Here is a 22,543-nt window from a genome sequence, read left to right as displayed (position 1 = left end):
CTAATTGGACATATTTCTATATGTGTCAATGTGACTAATTAGACGTATTTCTACACCTGTTGATGTGACTAATTAGACATATTTCTATATGTGTCGATGTGACTAATTAGACATATTTCTATATATGTCAATGTGACTAATTAGACGTATTTCTATATGTGTCGATGTGACTAATTAGACGTATTTCTATATGTGTCGATGTGACTAATTAGACATATTTCTATATATGTCGATGTGACTAATTAGACATATTTCTACACCTGTTGATGTGACTAATTAGACATATTTCTATATGTGTCGATGTGACTAATTAGACATATTTCTACACCTGTTGATGTGACTAATTGGACATATTTCTATACGTGTCTATGTGACTAATTAGACATATTTCTATACCTGTTGATGTGACTAATTGGACATATTTCTATATGTGTCAATGTGACTAATTAGACATATTTCTATGTGCTGTTCGATGTGACTAATTAGACATATTTCTATATGTGTCAATGTGACTAATTAGACGTATTTCTACACCTGTTGATGTGACTAATTAGACATATTTCTATATGTGTCAATGTGACTAATTAGACATATTTCTATATGTGTCGATGTGACTAATTGGACATATTTCTATATGTGTCAATGTGACTAATTAGACATATTTCTATATATGTCGATGTGACTAATTGGACATATTTCTATATGTGTCGATGTGACTAATTAGATGTAATGCTCTTCTTTCATTAGGTGAAGAAAGCTTTTTTTGCCTTAGTTCAGAATGGTAAGAATGATATTTTGATAGTTTTACCAATAATTATATGGATAATTTACAATTACAAAAGAAAGGTTGATTACTTTTGTATGTAGAGTGATTAATGAAGCTGGTTCACTTGTAGAGATGTAGAATTTAATAAAAATTAAGTTTTTAAATATTTGGGTTTAGCGGTATTAGTGTTACTAATTGCATTAGTAGTTGAACAAATATTATCTTTTATGAAGAAGATTTTACCTCTAAAATGATTTTTCTTTCAGTATTATATACATTATTATTATTATTTTTATTGCTAATTTCTAATAACTCATTTCAGTGTTTCATTATTCTCTAGATCAATCATTTGTGCTGTCATGGAAGCTGCACAGTTGTGTTCTACATTTCTGTGGACCATTAATTACACAATAAATGTAAAAAGTGCACAGAACACAATATAGTTAAATAGTTCAATATTAATTAAATTCACCAATATTGTTTATTTTCACAAATTAGCAAACTTTCACTGCAGCATAGGAACTACTGTTCTAGAACATATCTGATTTTCTTTGAAAAACTAGTGAAACGAAGAAGCTGATTAGAGTTATATAAAAAAAGAGAACAATCACAATAATTAAACCTAAATTACATAAAGGATACACAGGTGTAGCAATTTATTACAATTTACATTCGTTTTTCCAGTAGTGATAATATGTGAATAATAGAAGTATGGGAAATACCATTTTGTGATGCTACTTTTGAAAGACGATCACATATGTTCATCCAGAACTATGAACATTATAATTTATTTTATATTATAAAACTGATTGTCCACTTCACTTGAGATACCAGTAACTTTATTAGTTTTTTTACTGATTGTCCAGTTCACTTGAGATACCAGTAACTCTACTAGGTTTTTACTGATTGTCCAGTTCACTTGAGATACCCGTAATTGTACTAGTTTTTATTCTTATTGTTTTCTTCCTATAAACATTTTTATGTAGAAAAATATTTCTTAACTTTCCAAACGTTGCATAACTAATTTAGACCCAGCATGGCCAGGTGGGTTAAGGCATTCCACTTGTAGCCTGAGGGTTGCAGGTTCGAATCCCACTTCACACCAAACATGCTTGCCATTTCTGCCATGGGGGCATTATAATTTATGGATAATCCCACTATTTGTTGGTAAAAGAGTAGCCCAAGAGTTGGCAATGGGTGGTTGTGACTAGCTGCCTTCCCTGTAGTCTTACACTGCTAAATTAGGGACGGCTAGTGCAGATAGCCCTCATGTAGCTTTGCACAAAGTTCAAACCAAACATAACTAATTCTGTTAATGCATACCTAATTGATCGGTATTAATAAGAGCTGATATGAAAAGAATATAGAACTTAATTGTCTTACAACTTTATGTATTTAGTTGTGTTTCTGTTTAGGAGTCAGAGCAGCACCTTTATGGGACAGCTCTAGACAGGAATTTGTAGGTACGTTTTCAAGTTTTTGTTATTTATTTTCTTAGAAAGTTGTTCATACAATTTTTCATTTTTTATTTCGTTTTTAAAAAATAAACTTAGATTTCTCTGTTGTTCTTTTCTTTATATGGTCATGACTTGTAAATATGAAGCAGTAAAGTATGTCAACACATTGTATCCTCACAATACAACAATAAGCTTTATCTTTTCAATGTCACAAGAATGGAACTTCCAGTTGCATACTGCATTTGGAAGTATACACAAATAAACGATTTTTCAAAAAATTCAATATAGTGATTACATTTACATGTTAAAAATGCTTATAATTTACCATATACATCCATAACAAGTGAACCTGCTGGTGGTTCAAAGAACTTTTATGAGATACTATTCTTGTTAAACATATCTAAACCATGTTTTTTTATTGAATGATTCTCATATCAGTGAATATCATGTAAGTGTATGGTTCTAAATAATTTTACCTTGAACTGTTTCTACCCTTCAAGGAATGCTGACTATCACAGACTTCATTCACATTCTAAGGACATATTACAAGTCACCTCAAGTAAGTACTGGTTGTGGTTAATCATTCTTTGATGGGACCTGGCATAGCCAGGTGGTTAGGATGTTTAAAGCATAATCTGTGGGTCACAGATTCGAATCCCTCTCCCACCAAGCATACTCACCCCTTTAGGCATGAGAACATTGTAATGTGACAGTCAGTCTCACTATTCACTGATAAACAATTAGCCCAAGAGTTGATGATGGATAATGGTAACAAGCTGCCTTCCCTCTCGTTTGCCATTGTTAAATTAGGGACAGCTAGCAAAGATAGCCTACGTGTAGCGTTGTGCAAAATTCCAAAGAAGTCTGTACATTGGAAGTTGATTATTTCTTATGGGTAGGAAAATACACCTGCTGTAAGTTGTTGTTATAGGATATGTATGATGTGACCTGTTTCATGTTAACATGTGTGATGTGACCTGTTTCATGTTAACCATAGTTTCATAAAGCAACCTGTCACAAGTCAATAATAATTGTGATGTGACCTGTTTCATGTTAACCATAGTTTCATAAAGCAACCTGTCACAAGTCAATAATAATTGTGATGTGACCTGTTTCATGTTAACCATAGTTTCATAAAGCAACCTGTCACAAGTCAATAATATTGTGATGTGACCTGTTTCATGTTAACCATAGTTTCATAAAGCAACCTGTCACAAGTCAATATGGTTGTGATGTGACCTGTTTCATGTTAACCATAGTTTCATAAAGCAACCTGTCGCAAGTCAATAATAATTGTGATGTGACCTGTTTCATGTTAACCATAGTTTCATATAGCAACCTGTCGCAAGTCAATAATAATTGTGATGTGACCTGTTTCATGTTAACCATAGTTTCATAAAGCAACCTGTCACAAGTCAATAATAATTGTGATGTGACCTGTTTCATGTTAACCATAGTTTCATAAAGCAACCTGTCACAAGTCAATAATAATTGTGATGTGACCTGTTTCATGTTAACCATAGTTTCATAAAGCAACCTGTCACAAGTCAACAATAATTGTGATGTGACCTGTTTCATGTTAACCATAGTTTCATAAAGCAACCTGTCGCAAGTCAATAATAATTGGCATGTTTCAACTTTCAGTGTGTAGTAATTGGGTTAACCTGTTGCATGTCACTGTTTGTAGGTTAACGTATAACAAGTTACTGTTTGTGAATTTGCAAAGTCATCTCTATATATTTCTTGTGGTACATATAGCGACCAGTTTCTATTTAGTTGTTCCTTGGGGTAGTCTTCCTGTGTTGGTAAATGGAATATAAACTGTTACAAAGTGTTCCTGGATTATTCTGAAAAGAACAACTCTATAAATCCTTGAAAATAACTTTTAATATTGAGAAAGTTCCAAGAATTGGAACCACAATCTATAACATACTGACATTTTAAAGGCTTGTTAAATAGTGTTTGTTGGTTGTTATCAAACATACTGACATTTTAAAGGTTTGTTAAATAGTGTTTGTTGGTTGTTATCAAACATACTGACGTTTTAAAGGTTTGTTAAATAGTGTTTGTTGGTTGTTATCAAACATACTGGCGTTTTAAAGGTTTGTTAAATAGTGTTTGTTGGTTGTTATCAAACATACTGACATTGTAAAGGCTTGTTAAATAGTGTTTGTTGGTTGTTATCAAACATACTAACATTTTAAAGGCTTGTTAAATAGTGTTTGTTGGTTGTTATCAAACATACTGACATTTTAAAGGCTTGTTAAATAGTGTTTGTTGGTTGTTATCAAACATACTGACATTTTGAAGGCTTGTTAAATAGTGTTTGTTGGTTGTTATCAAACAAGTTGCTCTACAAGACTTCCTCTGGTAGGTCAACCATAAGTCAACACAGGTATAGTGCTAAAATACAGGGTTTGATTCCCTCTTGCAAACATAGAGCAGATAGCTAGTTGTATAGCTTTGTACTGCAACAGTAACAATGCCAGTAACTCTCTGTGAGTAACTGATAACAATGTATATCGGGAATAGTAAGTAGAGATGTCTGACAGCTGAATTTTGTTCTTTCATATGTAGTAACTTCTATCAACTTTAAAATACACAAACATGATAATATTTTGAAGTAACATACAATCTACTTGTTTTTAGTTTATTTTATATATTTTTTCTACATATTTTGATATATAGTTTGATTGGTGCAAAACTAATATATCACTGATTAACTGTGAATGTTGTACTTTAGTTTTTGACTGAAAGTCATAATAGGTAGTGACTATGGCTGCCAGAGAAATGTATATTTTGATACTGATGTGGCAGTCATGTCTCTTAGTTTCACACGAGCACTATTTATTAACATATAAGTCTTGTTTTATTATTAAACATACAATGAACAGTTTCACATGTTACTTAGTGTGCATTATTTCGATACAGTTCTGTTTATTTGCTGACTAATTGTGTTTACTGTTCGTTTTTTATTTACACATTATCACAGATTAATATGGAAGAACTAGAAGACCACAAGTTAGAAACTTGGTTAAGTAAGTAACAATTTTTAGGAAAAGTGAAAATATAATATAAAACTATTTTTTCACAGAGGGAAGAGCAGTTGTGGTAGATCTTCTAGGTCTGAGCCACCTGGAATGAAGAAATGAAAACTTGTATTTTTTTAAACTTTTGGCAAAGTGATAACTTACTAAAAACAAATATAATTAAAAGTTATACTTCTAGAAAATTAGAATCTTTGCTAACAGGTGGCAGGTTTGTGGTAGAGAAAATATTCTCTTGGTGTAGTTGTAAGTTGGAGTTCACTAGTTAACACGTTTTGTTTTCTTTATGTTCTGCATTTGATTTTCAATATGAATCACTTAAAATATAAATCTAATGTTACTAAATTATTAAAATACTGTGCTTAACAGTTAATAACTATTAAATGTTCTTAAAGTAGTTAAATAGAAACATATGGAATATTAGTATGTTTATAGACAGTATTTCAATCAACTTTAAATGAAGTATTTTTAGTGACATCAGAAATGCTTTTCATCCTTAACCTAGAAATTTATTTTCTGGGAGAAACCTGAATAAAAAACAATTTAAATCAAACTATTTAAGAGTTTTAATAATATTTAACAAGGTTAGAGTTTTAACAATATTTAACAAGGTTAGAGTTTTAACAATATTTAACAAGGTTAGAGTTTTAAATCTAGAGATATCTCTGAGTTAATTTAGATTGTTGATAGTGCTGAGTCAACTCAATAGAATATTGTCCACTGTTTCTTTTGGTAGAGTTGAGTTATTGCACTATTGAGTTTTTGTCCAATACTGTTCTGTATCTAAGCTACTTAAATCAAAAGTCTGAGACAAGCTGTTTGCATCACCTGTGTAAAGAAATGCATTCTTGTTATATACACTGAACTTGCACTGAGTTCATTTTAATTGTACATGTATTTTATTCACGAGCGTTTGTTTCTAAACTAAAATATCTTTATTGAAATTCGTCTTCAAAATTATTTAAGGTGGTTTTCATGACATGTATGTTCACAAAAATTATTGTTTATGAAATATGTTTGATACGTTTATATATTATACACGTAAAAGGAGATGTACAGAGTTTGGACAAACTATTAAAATCAGTTGGACATTATTATGAAGGAACAATCAACAGTATCTTACAAGCAGGACCTAAACCTCTAATCTGGACATTATTATGAAGGAACAATCAACAGTATCTTACAAGCAGGACTTAAACTTCTAATCTGGACATTATTATGAAGGAACAATCAACAGTATCTTACAAGCAGGACCTAAACCTCTAATCTGGACATTATTATGAAGGAACAATCAACAGTATCTTACAAGCAGGACTTAAACCTCTAATCTGGACATTATTATGAAGGAACAATCAACAGTATCTTACAAGCAGGACCTAAACCTCTAATCTGGACATTATTATGAAGGAACAATCAACAGTATCTTACAAGCAGGACTTAAACCTCTAATCTGGACATTATTATGAAGGAACAATCAACAGTATCTTACAAGCAGGACCTAAACCTCCTATCAGGCAATGTTTTACAGATCCTGTGAGAGGGAGTTTACAGTTTACATTTTGATTTTACTTTAAAAATATGTGTATGTAATATTTTGTGATATTCGACCAAGTTAGGAAAGTGACAATACAAAGATCTACATTACCTGACACTCAGCATTGAACTTAAAAGTGACACAAGTAATTTACCTCTCTTCTTCATTTAACCTGAAACTCTGAAGAGAGTATAAATAAATAACACTCTCCCTAAAATAAATAATTCATCTCAACATACAAAATATAGAAGTGGAAAAACAAATTTGTTCTGAATCATGCATTACATTTTTGTGTACTAGATTTCATAAGTTCACCACCATTCAAGTACGTACAGGAAACAAATAAAACATAATATGTAAATACCTGACACCCTATTAAACCTAAAAATTGTAAACACAAACATATATGTTGTGCATGTTTGTGTGCGTGTATCAACAAAGCAATCGCCCCACAGTAGCTCAGCAATAAGCCTCCAGGCTAACACTAAAATTCAGGTTTCAAGACTCGTGGTAAGCAGTGCACATGTAGCGCATTATGTAGCTTTTTTGCTTAAAAACAACCAAACCAGTTTTTTACTAACTTTTTATGCATACTAGAACATTTGTAGGAACTCAAAAGATAATTCATGTGTTTACTGGTTATATCATGCATTTTGTTGTACCTTTGACAATTATTTTGTGTTCTTTAGTCTACATATATTAATGATGTAGAAGTTTGAGTTTTAGTTTTGTTATTTTAAATGATACAGTGATTATGCACAGTATCTTCATTAGTTTACAATGTTACTTAGTAAAAGCAGTTTTGGAGACACTGAACATACCTAACTGTCTACTGCTTTATGTTGATCTTTAGATAATTTGTGAAAAAGTGTTGTTGTTGTTACTTATCATCTGATATCTTTCTTTTTTTTATATAGATGTTTTGAAGACTAAATTAAAACCTCTCTATACTATTAAACCTGAAGCAAGGTAACTTAATTTATTATCATCCTAAGAAACTTAAGTTTCCAAAAGATTATATAACATGCACTATCAAGCATATGTTTTTCTCTCTCAAAATTTCACTTTACCGTATCTTATAAGTAGTAATTGATTAACCAAGGTCAAATTATCCCATTTTAACCATTTATACAGTGCAAGATATGAGTTTAATACCATTCAGAATTTGTTTTGATTTTCCTGAATGTCTACAGTTAATCTGTTTATTACACACTTTTATAGTTGTACCACATTCAAACTGAACGTCATCTTTAACTACATAATGCTAATTAGCTTATTAGTAAATGTTACAGGTCTTCTTATTTTATACAGAGTGTGAGACAACAATGTAGCATTACATTTCTTTTAGCTGCATGAATCTATAAAAATTTTTATATATTACAGTAAACATCACTTTGTCACGTTGGAATTGTATGATACATTATGCATATATTATTTTTACTACAAGTAGTCTTCTCTTCCAAAGCATAAGTCAACCTGTATATTATAATTTAGTGATGTTGAGTTTAAACTTGTTCAGTGTTTTCACCATTAATTTGTTCTTTTCAAAGAGACTATTGTGAGTATGTATGTAGACCTTCAACATCCAAGTAGTTGACCAAGAAGTTATATAAAGATATTTGGATAGAAAGTAACAGAACATAACATTCCACGTAACAGACAACATCATGTGAACAGTGACACATAAAATGTGGTCTTATTAGTTTTATGGTTATCATGTACCTATCACATCTCTTCCTTATCTACGTAAACTGCCTTTAGTAAAATGTTTAAATTAATAGTTTCCATGAATTTCTAAAGTCCTTTCAGTATGTGAATTTGAGGTAATTGAAGCTAATGCTAACACTTAAATGTCACATAGAGTTATCACAGTTAATACTAAATGATAACTTGTTCTGTTCGTAGTTTACTAACACTAAGATAAAAATTATTTGTTGCTAACATATCAATACTAACCTTTATTAGCATAACCATTATAAGCTGTCACAACTGTTTAACATTTTCTCCCATTAAACCATAACACAGTTTTATCTTTTACTGGACACCATTTCATTTTACATAATACTTGTAAACACTTGTTATCCATAATAATATACTAAAAATGAAGAGACTTGTTTACTTCATTGTTTTTATTGTTTTAAAATCAATAATTCTTTTTTACCCATTAATGACGATCTTAGCTACAAAAGCATAAAGAATTGAATGTACTGTAAAGTTAGATTTCCTAATACGTGATATTTTTTACGACCATTCAAAGTGCCTTTTAAACATTTACTAGAAACCTAAATTTACACTTTCTATATCATAATTGTTTCACTATTTTCATAAATATAAATGATGTAAATTTCAGTAGTTATGTTTGTGTGTATTTGTATATATAAATTCATTATTAAATATTGTCAAATCTTTATATAAGATATATTAGAACACCTACTTTATCAGAGTGATTTGTTTTTATTATCTATACCGAATATTTTCATAAATATCACAAGTTAATTCATATGGTTACTGATTATTTATACCCAAGTTTGTTTTTTTCCAGTCAATTTTGTGTTATTTTTGCAAAACCTTATGATTCATCTTAAATTGTTTATATGAAGTTTCAAGCCGTGATGATTCTTAGTTTTTAAGATAATTTTGAGACCTCTACATTTTTGTTTCTTGGAGTTCAACATATTTTTAATTTTTAGTTTATATGAAGCCATAAAAACTCTCATTCAAGGGAAAGTCCATCGCTTACCTGAAGTTCAACATATTTTTAATTTTTAGTTTATATGAAGCCATAAAAACTCTCATTCAAGGGAAAGTCCATCTTACCTGTGATAAATCCTCATACAGTTCAACATATTTTTAATTTTTCTTAGGAATGTCTTGTACATCCTGAAGCCATAAAACTCTCACACAAACAGATAAATTCTCAAGTTTCTTTTCTCAGTTACTTTTTTCTCGTAAGTATGAGTTACTGTTATCTTCGGAATCAAAATATCTCTTTGTGCATTAAAAGATTAAAAAGCAACTTTCAAATTATCTACCTAAACCCAGAACTTCTACCATAGCATTTAAATGAAATTTCACCATTTTAGTACATGTGTATGGATAAGAAAGATTTTAATAGCAATATATGAGGGTATAACTAGACGGATAATTACAGCTTCATCACCTCTTAGTACAGGAGTTGCTTATACTTTGTTACTGTTTTCTTAAACGGATAATTACAGCTTCATCACAGTACAGGAGTTGCTTATACTTTGTTACTGTTTTCTTAAACGGATAATTACAGCTTCATCACCTCTTAGTACAGGAGTTGCTTATACTTTGTTACTGTTTTCTTAAACGGATAATTACAGCTTCATCACCTCTTAGTACAGGAGTTGCTTATACTTTGTTACTGTTTTCTTAAACGGATAATTACAGCTTCATCACCTCTTAGTACAGGAGTTGCTTATACTTTGTTACTGTTTTCTTAAACGGATAATTACAGCTTCATCACCTCTTAGTACAGGAGTTGCTTATACTTTGTTACTGTTTTCTTAAACGGATAATTACAGCTTCATCACAGTACAGGAGTTGCTTATACTTTGTTACTGTTTTCTTAAACGGATAATTACAGCTTCATCACAGTACAGGAGTTGCTTATACTTTGTTACTGTTTTCTTAAACGGATAATTACAGCTTCATCACCCCTTAGTACAGGAGTTGCTTATACTTTGTTACTGTTTTCTTAAACGGATAATTACAGCTTCATCACAGTACAGGAGTTGCTTATACTTTGTTACTGTTTTCTTAAACGGATAATTACAGCTTCATCACCCCTTAGTACAGGAGTTGCTTATACTTTGTTACTGTTTTCTTAAACGGATAATTACAGCTTCATCACCTCTTAGTACAGGAGTTGCTTATACTTTGTTACTGTTTTCTTAAACGGATAATTACAGCTTCATCACCTCTTAGTACAGGAGTTGCTTATACTTTGTTACTGTTTTCTTAAACGGATAATTACAGCTTCATCACCTCTTAGTACAGGAGTTGCTTATACTTTGTTACTGTTTTCTTAAACGGATAATTACAGCTTCATCACAGTACAGGAGTTGCTTATACTTTGTTACTGTTTTCTTAAACGGATAATTACAGCTTCATCACAGTACAGGAGTTGCTTATACTTTGTTACTGTTTTCTTAAACGGATAATTACAGCTTCATCACAGTACAGGAGTTGCTTATACTTTGTTACTGTTTTCTTAAACGGATAATTACAGCTTCATCACAGTACAGGAGTTGCTTATACTTTGTTACTGTTTTCTTAAACGGATAATTACAGCTTCATCACCTCTTAGTACAGGAGTTGCTTATACTTTGTTACTGTTTTCTTAAACGGATAATTACAGCTTCATCACAGTACAGGAGTTGCTTATACTTTGTTACTGTTTTCTTAAACGGATAATTACAGCTTCATCACAGTACAGGAGTTGCTTATACTTTGTTACTGTTTTCTTGAGCTGTTTGGCAGTATCAGTTTTCAACATTTAATAATCATCTCATTCAAGTAAAAACACTAAAGGTGAATTATTTAATTTGGACATTTTATGATTCACTTATTTAAACTTTTTATGTAAAGTCCTCTGACTAATCATCTCTGTTTTATAGCATTTCATAATTAGGAATGCATTAACTGTTTTTTTAATTAACGGAAGATTTTTGCACAAACTAAATGAATAAGCTTTGTGAGAAACAGTGAGCAATTACAGTCTTCTTTATACTTGTATAAATTCTTCACAAATCATTTCTGAAATGCTTTATATATTCTCTCTTTCAAATTTCCATAGCTTTTTGAGCTTCCAAGACCAAGCTACCTCAATCAAACGTTGGAAGAACTCAAAATAGGAACATATGAAAACATTGCTACAGTACGTAATACAAAGTGAAAATTAACTGCTATTTTCTCTGTGTGTTTCTTATCCTTTACATATTTTTAATGTAAATAAACAGTACTTATAATGATTATTGATACTTCTTAAAAGTTGAAAAGTAGTTGCTGTCTTCCTTTTATTTGTCTATTAAAATTAATGTAGGACCATTTTAAAGTTTAGAAATAAATACAATAAAAACATTTTCAACCATGGAAACTTAAGTTTTCGCTTTTCAAAATGAGGAACAACCTACCACTTTATTTGTTTCTTTTAAAACATTAAATTTTCTTACAGTTTAACACACTTTCATCTATTGTATAACAGGATAACTTGTTCCATACATTATGTTATCTGAACAAACAGCTACTAAACTGTTGTTTATTCTATCAGGAGTTAAAGACTCATTCACAAACCTACATTTCTTTTCTTGTTAAAGGAAACATCCATAATGTCTCAGTATTTCCATGTTACGGCTGTACATATGAGTAACAATAATATTTAGCTGAAACTAGCATTCATTTAAAACAGAAATATTGAAGAAACATTAATGTTTTTGGATCTTTAATAATTAATATGCTCTTTCTTTTGTTTGATCCTCATAAATATTTTTGTACCATTAACTAACTCATGGTTTGAAATTGGTGGTATCAACATATTAGTAATCTTTTATTCTATTCTATCAGTATCTTACTTGTAGTTTTATTATATATATGTGTGTGTGTGTATATATATATATGTATATATGTGTATGTGTGTATATATATATTTGTGTGCTAGAATGCTCCTTTATTTGAATGGAAAGACATCTGGTGGCTAAAACTATGTATGACTTTAGCAAACCGAATAAAGGTGATTCAGAATGTTTTAAAATGAAAAAAAATAATGTTCTTAATAATGAAAAAAAAAATAATGTAATCTCTCCTTATCAGAATTATTAGTGTTCAAACGTTGGCCAGTTTCTGGGATTACTGTGGAAGACAGATGTTAATTTTGATGAATACGTTAATGATCTTTAGGAAGTACTATACCTTTGGCAGGTTGTATATGACAGGAAGTACTATACCTTTGGCAGGTTGTATATGACAATCTTCATTTTGGGGTTGACAAGTCTCTGATTGTTGGTTTGAATTCCAATTCTCAATGGAAATATGTGTATTAACTCTTTTGTTACAGGTTCGGTATAATACATGAATTAATCTACACGTTTGCACATGTTAAGTATTTGCACTATAACGTTTGATACAGCATGTGTATCTTCATAAAATTTGGTAGATGTTTAGTAAATGTTACAACTATTTTCTATACAGAAAATCATATTTTTTAATGAAATATTTTTACTAAAGATTTGTTTGTGAAAATATTGATTCTGTTTTGTTACTAGTGTGAGTGTGAAGTGATTTGTTACTAGTGTGAGTGTGATGTGATTTGTTAACTAGTCTGAGTGTGAAGTGATTTGTTACTAGTGTGAGTGTGAAGTGATTTGTTACTAGTGTGAGTGTGAAGTGATTTGTTACTAGTGTGAGTGTGAGTGATTTGTTAACTGTGAGTGTGAAGTGATTTGTTACTAGTGTGAGTGTGAAGTGATTTGTTACTAGTGTGAGTGTGAGTGATTTGTTACTAGTGTGAGTGTGAAGTGATTTTTTACTAGTGTGAGTGTGAAGTGATTTGTTACTAGTGTGAGTGTGGAGTGATTTGTTACTAGTGTGAGTGTGAAGTGATTTCTTACTAGTGTGAGTGTGAAGTGATTTCTTACTAGTGTGAGTGTGAAGTGATTTGTTACTAGTGTGAGTGTGAAGTGATTTGTTAATTAGTGTGTTACTAGTGTGGAGTGATTTGTTACTAGTGTGAGTGTGGAGTGATTTGTTACTAGTGTGAGTGTGGAGTGATTTGTTACTAGTGTGAGTGTGAAGTGATTTGTTACTAGTGTGAGTGTGAAGTGATTTGTTAACTAGTGTGAGTGTGGAGTGATTTGTTACTAGTGTGAGTGTGAAGTGATTTGTTACTAGTCTGAGTGTGAAGTGATTTGTTAACTAGTCTGAGTGTGAAGTGATTTGTTACTAGTGTGAGTGTGAAGTGATTTGTTACTAGTGTGAGTGTGAAGTGATTTGTTACTAGTGTGAGTGTGAAGTGATTTGTTACTAGTGTGAGTGTGAAGTGATTTGTTACTAGTGTGAGTGTGGAGTGATTTGTTACTAGTGTGAGTGTGAAGTGATTTCATGTTATTATTAAAAACTATTCTTCGTCCGACAAACCTCAAATATTATTTGTGTAATCTGTAAAACCTCCTAAATACATTTCAGTTTGTTTTCAGTAAGACTTTGTATTTGTTATTTCCAGTTGTCTAACTATGTAGAGTCTCTCACATGACCAACCTTGTAACCATCATAATAAAATTAGGAAGTAACTAAAAACTATATATATGTAGAGTCTCTCACATGACCAACCTTGTAACCATCATAATAAAATTAGGAAATAACTATAAATTATGTTTTTTTCATGCTAGAATGACTACATATTATAACATGAAAATATAAATGTTTAGTCTAAGTAGCTTAAGTCTTATACTATATATTTATTATGTTGACCTTTCAGTCATGCCTTGCTAACATTACATAACTTACATTGATGTGGTGCACATGCACTCGTGTTACTGTAGCTAATAATATAAAACAGACCTTTAGTCTTTATAAAGTGACCCTGTCTTGGTTGTGTTTTAGTGGACAAGTATTTTGTCAATTATTATATGTGTATATAGATTATTACTATTTAGAAATAAATTACTAAACAATTTTTCTTAAAATATAGAACAATAAATCAATAAGTAGAGCAAACAATTCTCTCTTCTCACTGTAACCTTTGGACTCGGTTGTTGCAAGACATGGGTTGCTAAGCCTTTTTAAAATTTCACACATGGAGGCTATCAAACAGTTTTATAGGTTTTATATATACAGTTGAATAACCAGAATATCATAGTACGTTATACTGACACTACAGAATTCCACTATAATTTATTAAACTTAGTGACTAAGATATATTTATGTTTAAAAAAATATGAAACTTGAAGCAGACTAAAATCACAACCTACCTTCTTGAAATCTTGGTTCAATAGAATGTGGTAGCCTTTTCACAGTTTCAAATGGCTGAGAAAATTACAAAGGGGACATTCTAAGCTATGTTTGGTTATTCACATGTCATATACTGTAGTAAGAGTATAGAAAAGACTGTTTCAAAAAATGGAGAGGTGAACGGTGCCACTGTGTTTGGTTCAGTACATAAGTCATATCTGGGGGCCAGTGTGTTTGATTCAGTTCATAAGTCATATCTGGGGGCCAGTGTGTTTGATTCAGTACACAAGTCATATCTGGGGGCCAGTGTGTTTGATTCAATACGTAAGTCATATCTGGGGGCCACTGTGTTTGATTCAGTACACAAGTCATATTTATAGGCCAGTGTGTTTGATTCAGTACACAAGTCATATCTAGAGGCCAGTGTGTTTGATTCAGTTCATAAGTCATATCTGGGGACCAGTGTGTCTGATTCAGTACATAAGTCATATCTGGGGGCCAGTGTGTCTGATTCAGTACACAAGTCATATCTGGGGACCAGTGTGTTTGATTCAGTACGTAAGTCATATCTGGGGGCCACTGTGTTTGATTCAGTACACAAGTCATATCTGGGGACCACTGTGTTTGATTCAGTACATAAGTCATATCCAGAGGCCAGTGTGTCTGATTCAGTACATAAGTCATATCTGGGGGGCCAGTGTGTCTGATTCAATACATAAGTCATATCTGGGGACCAGTGTGTTTGATTCAGTACATAAGTCATATCTAGAGGCCAGTGTGTTTGATTCAGTTCATAAGTCATATCTGGGGACCAGTGTGTCTGATTCAGTACATAAGTCATATCTGGGGGCCAGTGTGTCTGATTCAGTACATAAGTCATATTTATAGGCCAGTGTGTTTGATTCAGTACATAAGTCATATCTAGAGGCCAGTGTGTTTGATTCAGTACATAAGTCGTATCTAGAGGCCAGTGTGTCTGATTCAATACATAAGTCATATCTGGGGACCAGTGTGTTTTATTCAGTACACAAGTCATATCTAAAGGCCAGTGTGTTTGATTCAGTTCATAAGTCATATCTGGGGACCAGTGTGTCTGATTCAGTACATAAGTCATATCTGGGGGCCAGTGTGTCTAATTCAATACATAAGTCATATCTGGGGACCAGTGTGTTTGATTCAGTACATAAGTCATATCTAGAGGCCAGTGTGTTTGATTCAGTACATAAGTCATATCTGGGGGCCAGTGTGTTTGATTCAGTTCATAAGTCATATCTGGGGACCACTGTGTTTGATTCAATACATAAGTCATATCTCAGCAGAATAAAAAGATAGGAGGTTCTTATTTTATATTATAGATTGTCAGTATTAGTAATTTGAGTTACTAATTTGTATGAAACTACAGACTTAGTATTTTCACATTACAAACATCTAATTTCAAAGAGCGCTACATTCAACAAACCACATGACTCACTAAAAACTGTATTTAGATGTGTTATTTTAATATTTACTTTTAAATTAACAATTAATTCATATATAATATTAAAGTATATTTCATAATCTACAGTTTGATTCCAAACTTAATGACATAAAATAGTAGTTCAATAAAATGTTGAATGCAAGTCAACAAATGTGATGACGTGACCTTTGACCCCTTACCCGACACAAAAGGGTTAAACAACCATTTCATTCACACAGTTTTATAAATTACGGTCATCTGTACTAACTTCAAAACAGAACAAAATTATGTGATTACCTATAAGTTTCAGGAAGGGTTTCAAAGTTGTATTTATTTTAATTGTATATATATATATATATGTAAGACTGCAGTGTATATATATATATATATATATGTAAGACTGCAGTGTATATATATATATGTATGTATGTAAGACTGCAGTGTATATACATATATGTATGTAAGACTGCAGTGTATATATATATATATATATATATGTAAGACTGCAGTGTATATATATATATATGCATGTAAGACTGCAGTGTATATATATATATATATGTATGTAAGACTGCAGTGTATATATATATATGTATGTATGTAAGACTGCAGTGTATATATAGAAATGTATGTATGTAAGACTGCAGTGTATATATATATATATGTATGTATGTAAGACTGCAGTGTATATATATATATATATGTATTGTAAGACTTACGTATTAATATTATATATATATATGTGCTATGTAAAAGATGTAGGGTGTATATATAATAATAACGTGAGTAACTATTTTGTGCTGTCTGCTGTAAGTATGTATATATGTATACTGCAGTGTATATGGCCATATATAATATGTACATGTAAGACTTGCAGTGTATATATATATATGTATGTATGTAGAGACTGCGGTGTATGTATATACTATATATATGTATGTATGTGAGACTGCAGTGTATTTAATATATATATGTAATAATAATATTGTGTATGTAAGACTTTACTGAGACATGTATATAATATGTATGTATGTGATGTACTCCCTGCAATTATTATATATATAATATTTAACATGTATGTAAGACTGCAATTGTATATATATATACATAATAATGTACATGTGGAATAATATGGCCCTGCGGTTAACCATATATATATGCTATAATAACAGCATATAATATGTCTGTAAGACTGCGGTGTATAACCAATATAATATATGTGTATAAGCAGACTGCGGTGTTAATATATATATATAATATGTATTGTCAAGACTTTTGGTGTATATATACTCATATGTATGTAATGTAAGACTGCGGTGTATATATATGTATATGTGTATGTATGTAAGACTGCCGGTGTATATATATATAATATTTGGCCGTAGCCCAATGTATGAATAATATGTAACTGCGGGTGTATATATATAATAATATGTATGTGTAATGAGACTGCCGGTGTATATACATGCATGTGTATGTATGTAAGACTACAGATTAATATATATATGTGTATGTATGTAAAGACTGCAGTGTATATATATATATAATATACGTATGTATGTAAGACTGCAGTGTATGTTAATAACTCATATGTACATGTATGTTAGATAAGTTAGCACTATTTATATTACCAAAAAAATAATATTCTATACCTATTATATTAAATTAAATATATTTATTGATTTAAAAAAAAGTGTGGTGGCGGGTATATATTTATTATTTATGGAATTAATATACAATAACTATATGAAAAGAATTTGTTTGTTATATTAAATATATATATATATATACCATAATTATAAGTCTTTTATATTTTATTTCTAGAGTATGTAAGACTGGGTATCTAATATGTATTAACTACCATTTTTTTAAACTCACTCTACCAATATGATACAAAAGAGTACTGCATGTTGTAGTTTTGAAAGTTGTGTGGTAGCAGAAAGAAACATTTACAGGACATAAATAAATAAATAAATGTATATAAATTTATCTTCAGTTTTCAGTTAAATATAGCCTCCTGTTATCTAGCTCTGAATAAATTTGTAGAAGGGTCTCTGCTTTACCTGTGTGGATGATGAGGAAAAGTTAGTGATATGTATGCTAAATTTGATGTTATTGTTAGTATATCCTTTAGTATCTTTCTAAAACGTTTGTTCTACAAATATAAAGCAAAATAAAAAAAAAGTAAACTGCTTGCAGTTGTATCTCAACTTTTTTATTATGATTATTTTTTTTTAGTTTACCTTCTTAAAGAAACAATCTTTTCTCCATCAAATTAGCTTTATCATAATTAACACCGGAGAACAATCAGAGTGCAGTCACACCTGTCACACTGTCATGGTTTACAGTAGTAATTTATATATTATATACACAGACAAAAATGTTATTTGTGTACATAAATTAATGCCCCTATCTGCACAGTCACAACAATGTTGTAGGTAGCTTTGTGTTTAATTCCAAACAATAAATTATATGTTAATTTAGTATGGTCATTTCTTTTCCTAAAGCAGCAACATACCTTTCAATATTACCTTAAAAAACATAGATAGATGATACTTATTAGCATGTCAGAAATGTTCTTTATCTTCAAGTATTTTGAGTAACATAAGACTACTTTATAAAACTTTTTGTTTTTAATGATGAATGATTTGTAGTCTTAGAAGGGTTATCCTCTTTATTGATTTGTAGTCTCAGAAGGTTTATCCTCTTTATTGATTTGTAGTCTCAGAAGGGTTATCTTCTTTATTGATTTGTAGTCTCAGAAGGTTTATCCTCTTTATTGATTTGTAGTCTCAGAAGGGTTATCTTCTTTATTGATTTGTAGTCTCAGAAGGGTTATCCTCTTTATTGATTTGTAGTCTCAGAAGGGTTATCCTCTTTATTGATTTGTAGTCTCAGAATGGTTATCCTCTTTATTGATTTGTAGTCTCAGAAGGGTTATCCTCTTTGGTATTGATTTGTAGTCTCACAAGGGGTTTATCCTCTTTATTGATTTGTAGTCCACAAAGGGTTATCCTCTTTTTTATTGATTTGTAGTCTTAGAAGGGTTATCCTACTTTATTGATTTGTAGTCTCAGAAGGGTTATCCCTCTTTTTGGATTTTGTAGTCTCTTTATAAATGTTTTCCTTTTTATGATGAATGATTTGTAGTCTTAGAAGGGTGATCCTCTTTATTGATTTGTAGTCTCAGAAGGTTTATCCTCTTTATTGATTTCTAGTTTCAGAAGGGTTATCTTCTTTATTGATTTGTAGTCTCAGAAGGTTTATCCTCTTTATTGATTTGTAGTCTCAGAAGGGTTATCTTCTTTATTGATTTGTAGTCTTAGAAGGGTTATCTTCTTTATTGGCTTTTAATTTTGGAAACCTTACAAATCACTACTTTTTTAATTTTTGGTATCCTCCTTACAAAAACTCGGACCTAGAACATTAGATCTGTTTTACACAAGGAACTATATGTGGGGAGAAGCCCAATATGACATTAATCATATCTCAACAGGATTGGTCAAGATCTGGAAAAAAAAAAAAAACACATATAGGGAAGATGCATGCATAGCTGAAACCATCAAAGCATAAATGTGGTCAGGTCTGCCTGAAATGAAATAAATAAAGGCAGATATGCAACCAACGTTATCAGAACTGGGGAAGGTAGGGGTTGAATCTGAAGATATACCTATTAGATTTAGAATAAACACATAACCCATACTTGGGCCAGATCTGGCTAGTTCTGATCTGGAGAAACTGTTTTCATGTCTGGATAAGATATGGTTGTATCTGTCTTCATACAATTCAGGTCTGGGAATTCGTAAGAAAATCTTCTAGACATAGCAGAGTCCTGCTGTATTCTAGGGTGCCTTTTACATTCATCACAGGATTTTGTAAAAAAAACGTTTGTCCTTTATCCATAAATACATAATACTATTCAGAAGAAGATTATAGACACTTTATAAGTGTTGTGAAAATATATATATATATATATTAAAGGCTGTTTTTGCTAAGCAATTGTCAAATTACCAAAATTCTAATTATCAAATTTTATTTATAAATCTTTTTCATATTACAGAATCTTGCAGTTGAAAAAACTTATAATAACCTGGACATAACTGTGAAGAAAGCATTAGAACACAGGGATCAGGTTAGTTCCACTAATCATTACATTTATTCATCACCCAGTTTTATATAACATGTACCCTGGATAGTACATTCTGTAAGCTCAGAACTGTTTAATTAAGAAGTTTGTCATACGAACATTACATTTTTTTAGTAAAGAAAACTATGGATTTTAATTTTTCAAAGATAAAATATTTTATTTCTGCCGCTTAATGAGAATGTATCTTTAGCATCAAAGAACCAAAATTCAACATCCTGACATATATATAAACACACTCTATTAATGTTCATTCAGGTGTGCTTGTGAACTCTTACAACTAATTCTTAACAAGTGATCATATGAAACTTTTTTTACCTTTTCTAATTTGTAAACTAATATAAATTTATATTTTTTCACAATATCACATAGAAAGAGGCCCAGCATGGCCAGATGATTAGGGGTTCAAATCTCCATCACACCAAACATGCCTGCCCTTTCAGAAATGGAGGGGTTGTAATGTTGCAGTCAATCCCACTATTTGTTTGTAAAAGAGTAGCCCAAGAATTGGTGACAACCAGCTGCCATAAGCTGGCCAGTCTTATGCTGCTAAATTAAGGATGGTTAGTGCAGATAGCCCTCATGTAGCTTTGTATGAAATTAAAAGAAAACCAACTCATGGAAAGTATGAACAATTTTGATGAAACCTCTTTGCAGTGTTGTTATTAGTGTCATTGTTGTTTTACAGTGGTTTGAAGGAGTTTTGAAGTGTAAAAGAGATGACACACTGGTTTGTTGTGGAAAGAATTGTGCGAGCTGAGGTAAGATGAATAAAGTTCACGTTATTCTAGTTGTTCGAAAACAGAGGAATTTTACTAAATATAAATACTCATTATTTGAGCCAAACACACAAAATATAAACGAAACTAAATAGTTATTATTTTTTGCTAGTGTATTATTTGCCAAATATTAAAGTGAGTTTATTTAAATGATGAAATAAATGTTTTAAAATTTACACAACACCTATTCTTTTCTCAGCCTATACCAGTGTTCGTTGGTTCTCGCACTTTTGTCCAAGCATTATTAAAGTCCACTAAATGGTACACTCGGTACATAATAAACTGGGACAGTTACTTTTTAATGGGTTTCATCACCGGATGAACCTTGACAGTCAGCTCTGTATGATTTTACAACTTGAAAAAAAATATGCAACATCCACTGGAGGAAACTTCACAAACTCAGTCTTTGTTGACCTCAAAGTTTTCAATTATTTTTGTACAGCATATTAAATTAATATATCTTTTTTTAAAAAACTGTTTTACGATAAACTTTGTAGGATTATTATTTTTCTACATGCAACAAACAACATTAATAAAATAAGGTGTAACATATGTTGTAGTTGTTTTTCATTAAAGTACGTTATGTGGCATTGTGTTATCAACATAATTATAGTTGGTGTGTATATGCTCTAGTCAATTTTGTCTAGTTTTATATTGAAGTTTCTGAAAACTGTAATCCTGTTCCAGGTACACAGACTAGTAGTTGTTGATCAAGATAACAGTAATTCTGTTCCAGGTACACAGACTAGTAGTTGTTGATCAAGATAACTGTAATTCTGTTCCAGGTACACAGACTAGTAGTTGTTGATCAAGATAACTGTAATTCTGTTCCAGGTACACAGACTAGTAGTTGTTGATCAAGATAACTGTAATTCTGTTCCAGGTACACAGACTAGTAGTTGTTGATCAAGATAACTGTAATTCTGTTCCAGGCAACACAGACTAGTAGTTGTTGATCAAGATAACTGTAATTCTGTTCCAGGTACACAGACTAGTAGTTGTTGATCAAGATAACTGTAATTCTGTTCCAGGTACACAGACTAGTAGTTGTTGATCAAGATAACTGTAATTCTGTTCCAGGTACACAGACTAGTAGTTGTTGATCAAGATAACTGTAATTCTGTTCCAGGTACACAGGCTAGTAGTTGTTGATCAAGATAACTGTAATTCTGTTCCAGGTACACAGACTAGTAGTTGTTGATCAAGATAACCACGTTGTTGGTATTGTTTCCCTATCAGACATATTGAAACTTTTCATACTTGAATCAGCAGGTAGGTTAAAACTGTAGTTTTTTTCTGTTTATAAAGGTAATGGTGACCTGACATACAGATGGATATGTTTTTTTATTCTTGTCTTTAACGAAAACTGGAATTTAGTACAAGACATTT

The 22,543-nt window shown here is 31.1% G+C and overlaps 1 protein-coding gene and 1 long non-coding RNA gene across 6 annotated transcripts in view; both read left to right on the top strand.

Moving 5' to 3' along the window:
* LOC143241847 (5'-AMP-activated protein kinase subunit gamma-1-like) overlaps positions 1 to 9,611 on the top strand; it is a 30,508-nt gene extending 20,897 nt beyond the window's left edge. For 2 of the 4 annotated variants that reach the window (XM_076485125.1, XM_076485127.1), the window contains exons 4-9: positions 748 to 781; positions 2,182 to 2,229; positions 2,724 to 2,782; positions 5,216 to 5,261; positions 7,722 to 7,773; positions 9,495 to 9,611. In XM_076485125.1, the coding sequence (XP_076341240.1) occupies positions 748 to 781; positions 2,182 to 2,229; positions 2,724 to 2,782; positions 5,216 to 5,261; positions 7,722 to 7,773; positions 9,495 to 9,573 (318 nt within the window). In that variant the 3' untranslated portion in view covers positions 9,574 to 9,611. Of the gene's footprint in view, positions 1 to 747; positions 782 to 2,165; positions 2,230 to 2,723; positions 2,783 to 5,215; positions 5,262 to 5,317; positions 5,575 to 7,721; positions 7,774 to 9,494 lie in introns of those variants that run through there. The other 2 variants (XM_076485126.1, XM_076485128.1) reach the window with 2 other exon arrangements.
* A 1,896-nt stretch (positions 9,612 to 11,507) lies between these two features.
* Positions 11,508 to 21,103, top strand: LOC143241971 (uncharacterized). 2 transcript variants are annotated; one of them, XR_013022372.1, is made up of 3 exons: positions 11,508 to 11,707; positions 20,292 to 20,363; positions 21,064 to 21,101. It is a non-coding gene; the product is annotated as an uncharacterized LOC143241971 (long non-coding RNA). The 2 variants fall into 2 exon arrangements; XR_013022373.1 differs by lacking the exon at positions 11,508 to 11,707 and adding an exon at positions 18,310 to 18,348 and having other exon boundaries at positions 21,064 to 21,103.
* Positions 21,104 to 22,543: the final 1,440 nt, after the last annotated feature.

The sequence above is a fragment of the Tachypleus tridentatus genome, unplaced genomic scaffold, assembly GCF_004210375.1.
Source record: "Tachypleus tridentatus isolate NWPU-2018 unplaced genomic scaffold, ASM421037v1 Hic_cluster_1, whole genome shotgun sequence".
NCBI lineage: Eukaryota > Metazoa > Arthropoda > Merostomata > Xiphosura > Limulidae > Tachypleus > Tachypleus tridentatus.
Note: the sequence above shows the minus strand (reverse complement) of the source record. Positions and strands in the feature narration are given on the sequence as shown.